This window comes from Ochotona princeps, chromosome 13 (assembly GCF_030435755.1).
Source record: "Ochotona princeps isolate mOchPri1 chromosome 13, mOchPri1.hap1, whole genome shotgun sequence".
In the NCBI taxonomy this organism is placed as follows: domain Eukaryota; kingdom Metazoa; phylum Chordata; class Mammalia; order Lagomorpha; family Ochotonidae; genus Ochotona; species Ochotona princeps.
Window position 1 is genome coordinate 39,879,875 of NC_080844.1, and position 14,969 is coordinate 39,894,843.

The 14,969-nt window shown below is 43.2% G+C and overlaps 1 protein-coding gene across 2 annotated transcripts in view; it reads right to left on the bottom strand.

The window, feature by feature from the left end:
* Window positions 1-14,969, bottom strand: part of MYOF (myoferlin) — a 144,501-nt gene that overhangs the window by 113,878 nt on the left and 15,654 nt on the right. For both annotated transcript variants that reach the window (XM_058671953.1, XM_058671952.1), the window contains exons 2-3: window positions 4,933-4,988; window positions 2,455-2,546 (exon numbers count right to left, since the gene is read on the bottom strand). In XM_058671953.1, coding sequence (XP_058527936.1) covers window positions 2,455-2,546; window positions 4,933-4,988 — 148 coding nt within the window. The remainder of the gene's footprint in view (window positions 1-2,454; window positions 2,547-4,932; window positions 4,989-14,969) is intronic.

The following is a 14,969-nucleotide window of genomic DNA, read 5'->3' on the forward strand; positions in this document are numbered from 1 at the left end:
TATCTTCATGGGAGGTAACAGTTTCCTCTTAAACTCAAAAACACTTCCCAATATTTGAAGCATATTTGATTATCTTCTGCCTTTCCATCAAGTATAGGGATTTTCAAAAAGTTAATGAAAATTATTTTTCATGTCAGAAAGATTCACTTCCCAAATGCTTACAATTTCCAGGGATAGAACAGGCCAAGTGTAATCTAGGGCTTGCAATAACTGAGAATCTACATTAACTGAATCATAGTTCTCCAATATAGAATGAGATCTTCTTATCCACCAGGCCAACTACTCACCTCATGCATTATCTTTTAATTGTTGTCTACAAATGCTTTGAAGCAGCCTTGTTTATAACCATCAGGATTTGGTTGACATGTGGTGAGTGTTCGAAGGCCACCCTAGCAGGCTCTATTACCATACTGAAATAGGGGAGGCACAAAGTAATGAAAGACTGAATCAGGCTACAAACTCTGGGCATGGTTTAATAAAAAAAAAAATCCACAGCAGAGACAGTGAAAAGGGAAAAAACTGAGATGTGGGAACAGACTGAATAAGATGCAAACAGAGAGAGGCTCTAGAAAGGTCTAAGGTTTTGACATATTTGAACCTGGTCGTCTGAACAATCCTCGCCAATATGGTAGATACCAGTCAAAACTGGCTTCAGAACACTTAAAATGTGCTTTTGTCGGAATTAAAGGGTGCTCTAAGTATAAAACACACCCCAAATCCTGAGAGTTACTAGGAAAACAATGCATAGAACGTATCTCTGTTACTTAAAATTACTAATTACATGTGGAGATAACATTCTTACACATTAGGTTAGGTATATTATTATAATTAACTCATGTATCTCATTTATTTTTGTCAAAGTGAGTACCAGAGTATTTCTATATGCACTGGCACCTTCCAATGTATTTCTGTTGGAGAAAACTGCTCTAGAACAGCAAAACTGGTATCATTTGCAGAAACAGAAGAACTAGGAAGAGAAAGGATTATCATCACATAGGAAGATACCATGAGGTTCTTCCATCCATTTCTCTAGAACTCTGAAATCTAAGAAAACTGCCTTCTGGGAATTGGAGTGGGAGAGAAATAATCACATAATGGTTCAAAGCTGAAAAAGGCAACATAACCTTCAAATCTGAGATGGCTTTCAGTCCAAATGAGTGGGACTAGAATCCACCAGAAGGTATTCAAGTTGTTTAAGGAAAAAGTATATCTGACATTAGGAGCATGGGTCATCAATGGGACACAGAAACACATGACTTCACTGAGGGTAAATGTGCAGCACCTATTAAATCCCTGTCCAGGAAACAGAGAATCTTTGCAAGTTCTCTTAGTCTGGCTCCATGAAGCCAAAGACCCCCATGACTGAGATGACTATGGAATCTGCCATCCAAAATAAGCTATTCTTAACAGCAAAAATAGCACTATGCTAGCACTAAACCATGACTGTCACAAGCACATCAGAAAACCTGCTCATCCCACTCCAGTTGTGCCGCCCTGATTTGTTGCTCTTATTGTAGTCTTCTGTTTATATCAAACATATGTGAACTAAGACATGCATTTTCATAACAGACTAACAAAACCCACTACTGGAATGCTTCTTTAAACTGATGCAGGCATCAAATGTCAGGCTTAACATCTTATTAATTTAATAATCCTCTTATGAATAATAGCATAGTTTAATCAAGAAGACAGGTGATTCTCATGTGACATAACTTCTAGGAAAATTCATGGCTCAGAAGTTACACATTCCCTTCCATAAAACAATGAATTTCCATTAGGCAATAACAAGCAGGAGTTCTAGTTTTAAGTGTTACTCTCTTGTGACTATGGTTGTCTGTTTTCATTAGTAACCAAAGACTGGCTTCTGAGTCTGTGCTCCAGATGGAGAATGGGTGACTTACTGAAGTCATTCTGTCCATGAAAATCCATTTAGCAAGCCCCCCAACCTCACTTTGAGGACAAGCCCCAGTGTCACCCAGTGCACCAACATGACACTTGTCATTTGACACTGAAGAAATGGTAAAACAAGGAGTCTGGAGTAGGTCTGGTAGGTTTGAAAGGTGAATGAGAAGAGGGATGGATTGGGATGGAAGATGAACCCGAATAAAATGTGTGTGAGTCGCAGATAAAAGAAATTACTTTTGGTTGTACCCAATATAGCTATTGACCAGAATTTTTTTAAAAAGGTAGAAAGTGACTCTGTACAGTTTACAAAGGAAGTACAAGCTACACTGGTGGAGGTTCGATGTCTGCATCCTCTTGGAACACCATAATCACTGCAGAAAAGTGCTGTGATTCATTACAGCCAAGTCAGAAATCAGCTTAGAAGGGAGAAGGGGCATGGAATTAATGTAATAATTCGACAAAATTGTGCTTTAGCAATATGTTTCTTCATGACAAAATAAATAATAATAAGAAACTATTTAAAATAGGAAAGAGTTGAAAGCAGCTTACTTATTTTGGCCAATTGTCTCAAAATCTTTCACAACGATTCCAAGGGATGAGGCAAAGTCCAGCGGTACACCTCTCAAGTCAAACTCCAGGATCTGTTCACAAAAAGGTTAAGAAAACAAAAAGGCTGTCAAGAGGATCAGGCAATAAGACAAGACACACTGATGGTGCGCATCAGGTCATGATCATCACCAAAGACAATCTTGACTTACTCAAGTCTACAGTTAAAAAGAAATGATTCAAGTCTGAGCCCACAGACAGCTGAGGAGTGTAGAAGGGCAACACTGACTCAGACCTAGAGGACCTGCAGGCAGCTCCCGGGTTCCTTTTTCTGGGTTCTGTGGCTTCAGACAGGCCACCAAACCCTTGCCTCTTAGACACCTGGGCTTGACACCTATCACAGCTGCTGCCAAGAATAAAATTATATGTGTGTGTGAAATGCTTTCTTCAATGACTATCTGAATGTGATTAGTTATACCACTGTCAAATGAAAACAAGCAATTTGAGAAAACATTTTTTAAACTGCATTCACTTCTTACTCTAAAGCCTACAGTCAGTTCCACCTACAGAACCGTGTGAGGAACTGAGACTGCGACTGGAGTTACAGAGCAAGTCGCGTTTCAGTGTAACAGATTGCTTGCCAACCAGTGTAATACCACCAATGCCTTTAATTGGTGAGACAATAAATGAAGTGCACACATCAAATGATTGAAGCGATCCTCCTCATAATGGCTTTGGAATGGGACAAAACATGTTTATATTACAGCACAGCTACCCAAGCCCAGTGCATTTGGGATTAGCATTTCATTCGGGTTTGGTTTCAGTTTTAAAACTGCAATTAGAAAATGTATTTGTCATATTCATTTGTGATCAGAAAACAAGTCATGACAGGAGCAAAACGGGGATAGATGTCGCCTTGCTGAAGGCATGCCAGCTCACATAAAATCACTTCTCTCAGCCATCAGTCACGTGGATTGAACTCAACTAGAGAGATGTGTTAGGACAGTTTGAATCCTGAGGCAGTAAATACACACAGCATGCATTTTCTCATTTCTTTGGTTCTTGGAGGTCTGTATTGAACCACAGAGACCAACCAGACGGACTTCTTGCTCACATGGAGCTTGTCTCCAGTTGGCTGGTGATGTGGCACTGATGTGGAGTTCCCTCTTAACCCACATGAGAACAGCAGGGTTTTTCAGAAAGTCACCCAGAAGCTTTCCATCTCACCTCCCTAGTGATGAGATACACTTTTATTTTATAGTCACATAGACATTAGTTGGAAGAGGAAGGACTTTGCAATGGGTGGAGGGGAAATCTTCCTGACTGATGACTCAGTGAAAATTACAAAATAGCATCGCTCCAGTGATTTTTTGATCATCAACTCTTGAAAAAAAATAGAGTAGGAAACTCCCACTCAGTGGGGAAAAATAAATTTCTCACATATCCATGAAAATACTAAGCACAAAACACTTTAAAAAACCTATAAAGTCAACACTTGGTGTGGGATACCAAAATAAGTTATATTACATCTCTTCAGAATAATATACAGTTATCAAAACACTTTAAATTGAATGATATGGCTATATGCTCAGGGTATAATAGTATGAAAGATAGCATAGCAAACTATATTCATTATGTCAGCATATATTCACAGAAATCCTATTTTATAAACATATTATTCAATAAACATCTATAGATACACATTCATGCAAAAGTAATTGCTTCTAGGTACTGCAACCAAAGTTAATTTTTAAATTATTTCTTTTTTTTTGAAAGGGCGAGACAGGCAGATCTTCCATTCACTCATTCTCTCCCCAAATGCCCATAATAATCGATATTGTGGCATTCTGCAGTCATGAGCCTAACATTCAATCCGGGTCCATGTAGGTCCATCCCCATTACTAGAGCCTTCACCTGCTGTTTGTCAGGATGAGTTAGCAGGAAGCTGGAATCAGGAGCAGAATTGACATTCAAAACTGGGTACTCTGATGTGGCATGCAGGTGTTCCAAGCAGCATCTTAACTGATGCACCAAATGCCCATGCAAAGCTAAGATTTAATGAGTATCTGGAGGTTTGAAAATTGCTGCATTACCTTTACATGACTTTTATGAACGTTAACAACCCATAGATTTCATGATTTAGCTAGACCTACTAAATATCACATGATACACTATTTATAAGCAGGCATCTTTTTAACCAGGGAACTTTCCTCCTTAGATTCTGAAGATGACCTAATTCCACTGCTTGATCTGCAAGTGTGCCCCAGATATGCAGCACAAGCAAACCAAGGCCACAGAGCAAGCTCATGGCTGCCCAGGGTCGAACTCAGTCTCCATTTCCTGCACCATTACCTTACAGGAGATGGTCCCTGGGTAACACAGAATTGCTCCACTCTCCAGCAGGCACAAATGAGTTAGCCTAAGATGGTCAACTGGATATAGCTTACCCATTAAACAAAGTTGAATAAACAGTGAAGTTACCTCATTCCAGACAGGGTTGAGTTCATTATCAATTTTCTTTGTTTTCTTTTTCTCATCTGCAAATAGAAAAATAAGAGCTCTCCATCAATTAGAAATAATTAAAGAGCATATATCAATTTTTATTCCTTCAAGAACATTACATGAGGGCCTCCAATGTGCCCATATTCTCCCTTTGTCTGCCTAGGACAAGAGCCATCAAGTCAGTTTTCCAAATTTAGCCCAAAACCCTTTACCCATCCCCAGATCTACAAGAATACAAGAGAGGGAAGATTCAAAAGCATAGAAGCACTGTGACATTCTTCCCCTCTCCCACCAATTCCTACAACTCATGGTTGCCAAGGGCCTCTGTGTTGCCAGCCTGCTGCAGGAAAAATTTAATGAACCTACTCTTTGAGGTGCTGGTTTGCCATTTTGCAGATGGAATACTGAGGGTCAAAGAGTTAGAAATGTGTCAGAGCAAATGCAGCAGTGGTGTCCCACTAAGAGAGCTTCAGTTCTGAAGCCCACCCTGAATTCCAGTGTGGCAAGACACTAACCCAGCTTAAAATTTCAGCTGAACTCCTTCCTGGAACCTCAAGACAAGGTAAGTAAATACTTTGTAGGCCCAGTGGAGAATGTGCCAAACCCTTTATTTCCAAGCCCACTTTTTATTCAGATCCAAGACCTTTTTTTCTCAGTGTCTGAGCCTGGATGGTGTTTCTGCCAAGACTAGTAAACAGTTAATCCAACTGGTGCTCAAACTATTTTTGTATCAAAGCTCAAAATAGCATTAACTCCCATAAAGTCCTGAATCTTTAAAAAAAAATCCTAGGGTTATAGATGAATATTTCATCTTCTTTTCCCAGGAAAGAAAACTGGCAAGTTAAGTAGCCCATTTAAAGCTACCCATTCAGTAAGTAGCAGGGCAAGGTTTGAACCCAGCAATCTCATATGGGTGGCCCACTGTGAAACACTCCTCAACCACTGCTTGCTTTCTACTGCTGTGGAACGTAGGAGGTAGTGTGTTCTGTCCAGCTGAATGTCACGTTGCTCTGGCTCTCAGCACATAGCTGGCTTTGGGACTAACCACTGCATTCTTCTAAGACCTCAGCATTGCAAGACCATGAGTCATAATCCTCATTCTGCTAAGCATTGTTCTTCCACTTGACTGGGCATCACAAAGCCCTACCAGTTATGGAAGCTTGAGCATGACTCTACTCATCAACTTAAGCATGATTGATCGGTTGATTTGAGATACTACAGAGACAGAGACACAGACACAGAATCAGAGCTCCCATCTGCCCATTAACTCCCCCAAATGTCCCTAACGGCCAGAATTAATTCAGGTCAAACTGGGAATCAGGAACTCAATCCAGGTTCCCTAGATAAGTGGCAGGGTTCAACATATTGAGCTGTTAACTGCTACCTCCCAGGGTGCAAAGTAGCAGGAAGCTGGAATCAAGAGAAGAGCTTTGAACTCAAATTCAGGCATTCTAATATGGAATATAGATATCTTAATTCATGGTTTAACCACTAGATCAAACACCCACCCAACTGGTTAGTTCAGACTGTAGTTTTTCTATGAGGTCTACCCAGCTCCTTTCAAATCTGATTCTCAGCTGTTTTGTTGTTGGTGTTTGTTTATTCTAAAAGATATATAATACATTTATTTATTTATTGAAAAGTCAGATTTACAGAGAAAAGGAGAGACAGACAAAGATCTTCTGTCTACTGGTTCATTCCCCAAATGGCCACAAGGACCAGAGCTAAGCCAATCCAAAGCCAGGAGTCAAGAGCTCCCTCTGGGTCTCCCATGCAGAATGGTGTGTCAGCCATGGAGGAGGGGAGAACCCTATACCAGAGGCTCTGCACAGTCCCATCAACTAGGCAGCAGTGGGCTACTGAGCTATGTGGGAAGTTTACTATCAACTGTGCAGTCTTAAATATCAGGCTAAACTTCACTTGCTTGACACAAACCCTTATGGGAGGAGGGCATTAGAAACCAGACTTAGTCACTTTGAGTCCATAATCCAATGCGAAAAGTTTCCGCCAAACTCTGCCAATGATACACATGCTCCTAAACATGTGATTCAGCTATGTGTTGAAGACAAAGATGGAGAGGGCAATGGAATCCAAGCAGAAGCCCAGAGCAGGTGGAGCCATTGCAGTGGAACACTGTGCAGCACTGAGCATGGGCTAGCAACGACAGTGCCAAAGGCCCTGCTCTCTGGGGTGTGCTCCCTGTGGACCAGGCACTGCTAAGTGCTTTGCAGGCACCTTTCCATTTCCTCCTCACAGCAAGCACAGAGGCAGGTACTGTTAGTATTCCAGTTTACAGATAAACAAAAATCTCAGGATGATTGTAACGTGCCCAAGATCACACAGCTACCAAAAAACCCTCTAACCAGGTCTCATCTGACCCCCAAGTCCACGCATTTTGACCACAGCACTCTCACACTCTCCTCTTCCTAGCTAATCACACAAGAAGCCAGCATTCATCAGCTCCTGTTCTGGAGAACCACAGTCCAATGCCTTCTAAGAAAGAGGCTCTGATTTTTATCAACAATGCATATACACAGCATTTTATTGAAAGCCTATTGTCACACATAAACACATCAGCCCCAAACCAAAAAAAAAAAAATCATTCTTTTCTTATTAGCAACCACAGAAACACATACTTATGCTATTCAATTATTGAAGACAACATTTAAAGTCAAACTGGCAGGTGTTAAACATGAGATGAAATTAGAAAACACTCCCTCACCTCCCCAGCCTCACCCCAGCTCCCACTTCTAGTTTTATTCAGATGCCTGATTTTTCCAATGTTCTAGATTTAAAGTAACTAACTCCAATACAGGGCACTCCCTGGAGCATGACTCAAGGCATTCTTGGGGACATTTCCTGTTTTCTGATTAGCTATGCCTGTCTCTTGCTCCACCTGCTGAAGGTCACCACCTCAGTCATTAACCAGAGTGCCAGCCTCAGAACATGGTTTCCCAAGAACCGAGCAGCTCTGCTTGCCAAGCAGCCGCACCCTCTCGTACACAACCATTTCCTTTGTTGGTCACCTACCACAATGTCAGATCCTTACTGGAAACACCCATGAGATGCCAGGTCCCCTTATGTGGGCTTGTAACACCCGCCAGCAGTCAAGTGCAGTGGGTAAGTTCATATATCAATCTGGCTAGGCTCGGGGGTCCATTCGGTTGGTCAAACACTAGTCTAAGTGATGCCATGAACGGATTTTTCTGAAATGATTAATATTCACAGCCTGTTCTTTTAAGTAGATGTACCCTCCGTATTGTGGAGACGGCCTCGTTCAATGAATTAAAGGCCTGAAGAGCAAACACTGAAATTTCCAGAAGGTATTCTACCTCAAGATTATAGTTCAGGTAAGCCATGTCTGAGTGACCAGCCTGTGGACCTTACATATTTCCAACTCAAGACTGTAGCGCCAACCCCAAACCAAATTTGCCGTCTGCCAGAAATCTTACACTTGCCATTCCCCACCATCACAGTAGCCAATTCTTTAAAATTTCAACCTCTCCTGTTTTTCTGCCTCCCACACACACGTCTCTGACTTAGTCTTACCTTTTATGATTTTTTCCACTTCACCATAGCATGAAAGCAAAAAGGACACAAAAATGCCACACTTCAATTCTGACCTATTTCCAGGCTGGAGACGTGTGTTTCAACACTCTAGTGCTGGGCAGCAGGCTAAGCTCTGGCTCCTGGTCAGCTGAGCCATCACGAGGATAATAACCTCTACAGGTGAGATGGATCAGACGCATTTTTGACTTCAGGTGTTTTCAACATCTTCTCTTTAGTCCTCCCAGCAAGACTATAGATAAGCAAAGCGAGCCCGAATGATTGAGCAATCTGCCCAAGATCCCAGAGCTAGGAAGAAGCCCCTAACAAAATCCTTCTGATGGTTCAATCAGGACATACTCCACCATAAGTCAAAAAGCATCTGTACATATACACACTGCACTGGGCTGTTTCTCTTGAGAACCTGGTTAACGCTACCAATACCAGTGTGTGGAAGTAACAGCCCCTGCATGGTAACACGTGTGGACCACCTCCAAGAGACCCAGAACCTTCCCTTTTCAGGGAGCAGGTCAGGTCAACACCTGAATCAGTGATTTGGTTCTCCATGACTTCAAGCTGTGTTCTTTGGCAAACCTATGGCTGCACCGCCAACCTCACAATCCTCAGGTGTAAGTGGACAAAGGCCAAGTGATCATCACTAAGTTTGGCCCCAGGTGTGGTGGGACCCGAGCCTTAGGAGGGGCCCCACGTACTGAACCTCTGGAGTCTTTCTAAAATGACCAGGAGAAGTGGGGATGCTGTTGGCAAGGCTTTCCTAACTAACTCAGCTCCTTGATAGCCAGCGTAGATCAACAAGCATTAAACCTTGACTTGCCATCCAGAAGTCCTACTTCATCTGCTCAGGGGATGAAGAAATGGCCAGTGCATGCAAACACAGCCATGATTTTTCTAAAGCCTTACAAATTTCCTGAAGCTTATCCATTACCTACCTGCCATACCTCCTACATACTCTGAACATACCTCTGTTTCTAGTGCTTTCCGTGAAGACTGATTTATTCTTTCACAACCACACTAAGGTCAGTCCTGTCATGATCATCCCTAGTGACAAAGGAGAAAACCAACACAGAGAGATACTGAAAACTCATCAGAGTCTACAAAGGTGGAGCTGAAATCCAAATCTCAGCAATTTCTGAAGTTGGAAGATTAAGACCACAGTCACTCCTCAAAGGTTGGGACTCTATTTTATTAACATTGTTATCCCCCACCATTACTGCCCCAGCTCAGTGCCAACTACAGAGTAATTCCTCACTGATTTCAGTGCACTGGACGTAATAAGTTCCTGTAAAAATTACTGAAGTTGCTTGGCCAAATGAGAGAATGGAGGCAAAATACTCAGCACAAGGCCTGGGTATACCTCAAACACAAATCACACGGCACCTCTTAGGCTACTTCTTACTGGAGCAAGATCTTTCTTGGGGCTTACACCAGGGAACTCCCAAGTTGTGGAGCCCCATAGGAGGGCCCCGGTAACAAGATTAAATGTCCTTGTGGCTTGGCTCCAGACCCTGAGGGCTGCTGGGAGCAGCTCCTCCCTGACAGTGAGCTTGGCAGTACCAGGACCTAGCTTTCCTAAGGATGGTTACCAGGGGATAAGAAGACACTCCTCTTCCACCAGAACTGGAGAGAACCCAGGGACCATAGACTTGTAGCCCATCTGGTCGACCTTGCTATATTTTGCTTCTCAACCCTGGCTGTTCCAACGCTCCAGAAAGATGTTGCTGAACCAGTTCTAGGATAAAGGCATTTTGGTACAGTAGCAATTGTGATATAAATCAAGACTGTTACGTGCCAGCTTGAAATTGTCACTGATATCACAGATAAATAGCAACTTCCAGGCCAAAAATTGCAGGCTGGGTTACTGCTCCCCTTTCTGTGCCCAGTGCCCCACTGGCCTTGGAAGATGTCCTTTCAGACACACAAGTTGTTGAATCAACACCAGTTCCTGCAGAGGAACTGCAGAGGAACTGAAAGGAAGCCAAGTCCATCTCAACAACTCCTGCAGGATCTGTTTTCTAAGAGCTGATCCTAGGGTGAGGGTGTTCCAGCCATGCCAACAACCATGGCTACAGGTGCAAACACCTAGGAAGACCATACAGTAGCTTCTCTGGGTTGATTTTGTGTGTCCACTCCATGTGGAACACTTTTTTTTTTCTTTTTGAAAAGCAGATATTAGAGATCTCCCCTCGGCTGGTTCACTTCTCAAATGCCAGCCAACAGCCAGGGCTGACAAACTGAAGCCAGAATTTAGGAACTCAAACTGAATCTTCCACATGATTGGCAGGGACACAGCTACCTACTTTCTTTATCTGTCTGTCTATCTATCTATCTATCTATCTATCTATCTATCTATCTATCTATCATCCAGCTATCATCTGTTGCCTGCCAGGGTATGCTTTAGCAGGAAGCTAGAATCAGCAGCAGAGGCAGGATTCAAATCCAGGCATTCTGACATCAAATGTTGCATCTTAACTGCAGCATCTGAATGCTCAGTTCTATTGTGGACATTAGAAGGACACCCACACATAATCCTTACAAGAGAGCTATCAGTATGTCCAATTTATGGACAAGCAAAACTTTAGTTCAGTGACCTTAACAGACTTGCCCAAGATCATAGAGCCAATCTACAGTCCCAGGCTTGCCTCATTTCAAAATCTGTGCTCTAACAGCTACTGCACTCTGAGGGTGCAGGTAAACAGATGCTCTTACAGCCCTCATGAGGGCTGTGGTCCTGGGTTGCTTACTCCAACTCTGCAGCTACATTTCTCCACTCATGAACATCAGGATCTTGGGGCAGGCATTGTTATAAAGTAGGATAAGGTACCCCTTAGGACACTTGTATCCCATATTGCAATGCTGGATTAATTCCTGGCTACTTTGTGATCCAGCTTCTTGCTACTATGTTTGGGAAACAGTAGGTGATAGCTCAAGTGCCTGGGTCCCGCCACACCCATGTAAGAGACCCAGAGGAGTTCCTGGCTCTTTGCTTTAACTTGGCCTAGCCATGGCTACTATAAACATTTGAGGAATGAACCAACAGATGGAATACCTCTATCTTTGTTTCCCTCTCTCTGTCACCCTGCCTTTAAATCAATCAATCTTTTTAAGAATTGGTATCTAATCCCCAGAATTAAGAATTACCATATATAGAGTTTATAATCTGTTAGGCACTCCCCCAAGGGCTTTGTAGATGGTTGATGATGATGATCCTTATTTTGAGATATAATAAGGTGAAAGCTTGCCCAGGGTCACTTGCTAGTGAGACTTGAGAAACTCTCAAATCTCCTAACCTCTCTGGCTTCTGACAAGCACATTTCTGAGACATAATTTTCTAGAGAATCAACAAAGACCGGTACCTGGCAAATTTACACTGAGTTCTGCTAAGGAGATGGGGCCTAGAGAGCCCCTCAATTGTTCTTTCAAATGAGGTTGAGAAAACACAACTGGCTGAGTTGCAACAAAGATCAAACAAAACAGCACAAACATTCTCAGGCCATGAGGCCCATTGCCAGGTGCTGGCTTAAAATCAGAATCATCGACTGCTTGCATGAGATAAGACTAGGCCTCTGGCCTCTGTGTCTCTAAGAAATTGTATCAAGAAAAAAATAGAATTCAGTAGTCATACAAAAAACCTTGAACATAAAAGCCAAGTACTCAGGTCAGGGTTGTGGTGAAGCAGGTTAGGCTGCTGCCTCAACACCTGCATCCCACAGAGGAGCATGTTTGAGCTGCAGCTGCTCTGCTGCTGCTGCTGCTGCTGCTGCTTTTTTTTAAGATTTATTTATTTTCATTGCAAAGTCAGATATACACAGAGGAGGAGAGACAGAGAAGAAGATCTTCTGTCCAATGATTCACTCCCCAAGTGACTGCAACAGCCGTTGGTGAGCCAATTCAAAGACAGGAGCCAGGAACTTCCTCCAGGTCTCCCACATAGGTGCAGGGTCTCATATCTTTGGACCGTCCTCGACTGCTTTCCCAGGTCACAAGCAGGGGGCTGGATGGAAAGTGGGGCTGCCGGGATTAGAACTGGAGTCCATATGGGATCCTGGTGCTTCCAAGGCGAGGATTTTAATTGCTACGTTATTGCACCAGGTCCAGCTGCTCTGCTTCTAATCCAGCTCCCTGCTGATGCATCTGGAAAGGCATCCTAGCTTCAATCTGGCAAGACCTGGATGTTGTGGCCATTCGGGGAATGAACCAGCTGGTGGAAGATCTTTCTGTGTCTCTCCTCCTCCTGTTGTTCTGTCTTTTAAATCAATGAATAAGTAAATTAAAAAAAAAAAAACCACAGCAAAATGCTAATTCAAAATCTTATAATTAGATCCATTTCTTGTTAGGCAAAAAGCTTCCTGCTGAATTTACCCTCCCCTCAGCCCCTGGCGTCCAATAATTAACAGTCTTTTAAACAGAATTTCTGCCACTGCCAGCAGTTTCAATCCACTCTCCTCAGCCATCCTCTTCTTTTTAAAAAACTGATTGATTTATTGAGAGGCTAAGAGAAACAGAAAGAGTTTTCCATCCCCTTGTTTACTCCCCAAATACTCATGACGGCCTGAACTGGGCTGGAAGCCAGGAGCTAGGAACTAAATCCAGATTCTCACATGGGTGACAGAAGTCCAGTGACTTGAGCTGTGACCAGTGCTTTCTAGGGTCTGCATTAGCAGGAGGCTGGAGTCCAGGAACCAAATCCATGAATTCTGATGTGGGATGAGGACACCTTAACAGGTGCTTTAGCCACTAGGCCAAATGCCTATCCCAGTCCTTTCATTACAAAGACCCTTGACCTCTGGGCTCCTTAGCAAGGTTAACTGTTTGTTTACTGCAGATGTGAGGAAGATCTGGGAATCTAAAGTATCTATGGGTTACTTTTCACTTTAGCCTTGGACAGAGGGTAATATTAAAACAAGGGAGATAGCAAACACAAAGAAATTCATCATGCATACAGGGGTGGGAAAGTTCATGTAACTAAGAATCCCAAGAAGCAGGTTCTACTTCTCCCTTGCCTCTTCCTCACTACACAGCTTTGATCTTCTTCAATCTCAAGTCTAAATATCCTCATCTGCCAAATGGGTGTGCATAGCTGCCTATAATGCCACCTAGTGTTGTGAAGAACAAACAAGGTCAGCCCATGAAAGCACTTTCTACACTGATAGGAGGCCCCTTATCTGCGGCATGTCACATTTAAGAAGCCATCACTATGTATCCAGAATCCTGGGGCAAACTGGAGGGCTTTTGGAACTCCAAACAAGGCCACTGAAGCCACAGGTGTCCATGCCACAGGCAACACTACCAAGGTCCTGACACTGAACTCCCTCAGCTGTCCCCAGCAAGTAGGACATAGTCAACCACGGCAGATCTTGGTCCTGAGACCATACACATGGCCAAAGAGTGGGCCAAGGCAGAAGTGGCTGAGACCAAGCAATTAGCACCACTTGAGGGACAAATAGCGGTGCCCACAGAGGGCAAGTGTTTGTGTCCCAGCTCTGCCTGGAACCTGTATTTAACCCACCTTACCCAAGACTCAGTTTCTTCAGCTCTAAGAAGACCTCCTCTCCCTTTCTCTTTCTCCTCTTTCTGTGATGAAAAACTAAATGAATAAATTTAAACAGTACATGTCTGTAAAGCATTTTGCACTGTGTGTAACAGCTAGTCAGCACTCATTGTCAAATTTAATCTGCAAACCTTGAACCTCCTTTCATGCTGTCTTCCTTCATCTGGCTCTTTTGAAGTTTAGACTGTGAGAGCTGCATGCGAGCAGAGCCTAAGTTGGCTTTTCTCCCCATATCCACAGAGCACAATGCTCCAGCCAAGTGCACTCCCCATCAGCACTCACAGAATGCACTCATGCTTTGAAGGAGGAAACAGGAGCAGAAGGAAGGCGGCAGACAAGGAGTATCGGGGCATAGAATTCAGACAGCAAGGAAGGGAATGCAAACACACAGTTCTTAAATTTTACTTGTTAAGGGAACAGCACTAAAGGGAAGAGGTTTTCCTCTCTCTCTCCCCATTTATGAGCTATGCTACTGGGATGAAAAAGACCAGGAGGGTAAAAAAATAGAATGGGGGCCTGGCATGGTAACCTAAAGGCTAAAGTCCTCACCTTGCATGTCCTAGGATTCCATCTGGGCACCAGTTCATGTCCTGGCAGCCCTGCTTCCCATCACAGCTCCCTGCTTGTGGCCGGGGAAAGCAGTTGAGCCCAAAGCCTTAGATCCCTGCCCCGGCATAGGAAACCCAGAACAGGCTTCTGGCTCCTGACTTCAGATTGGCACAGCTCCAGCAGTTGCAGGCGCTTGGGGAGTGATACGGACAGAAGGTCTTTCTGTCTTTCTTCCTCTTTGTATATCTGACTTTCCAATAAAAATTTCTTAAAAGCTTAAAAAGAAAAACAGCTAAAATGGGACATGAAATAAAGCAGAGCCTCACCCTGCCAGGCACATTGGCAATTTTTA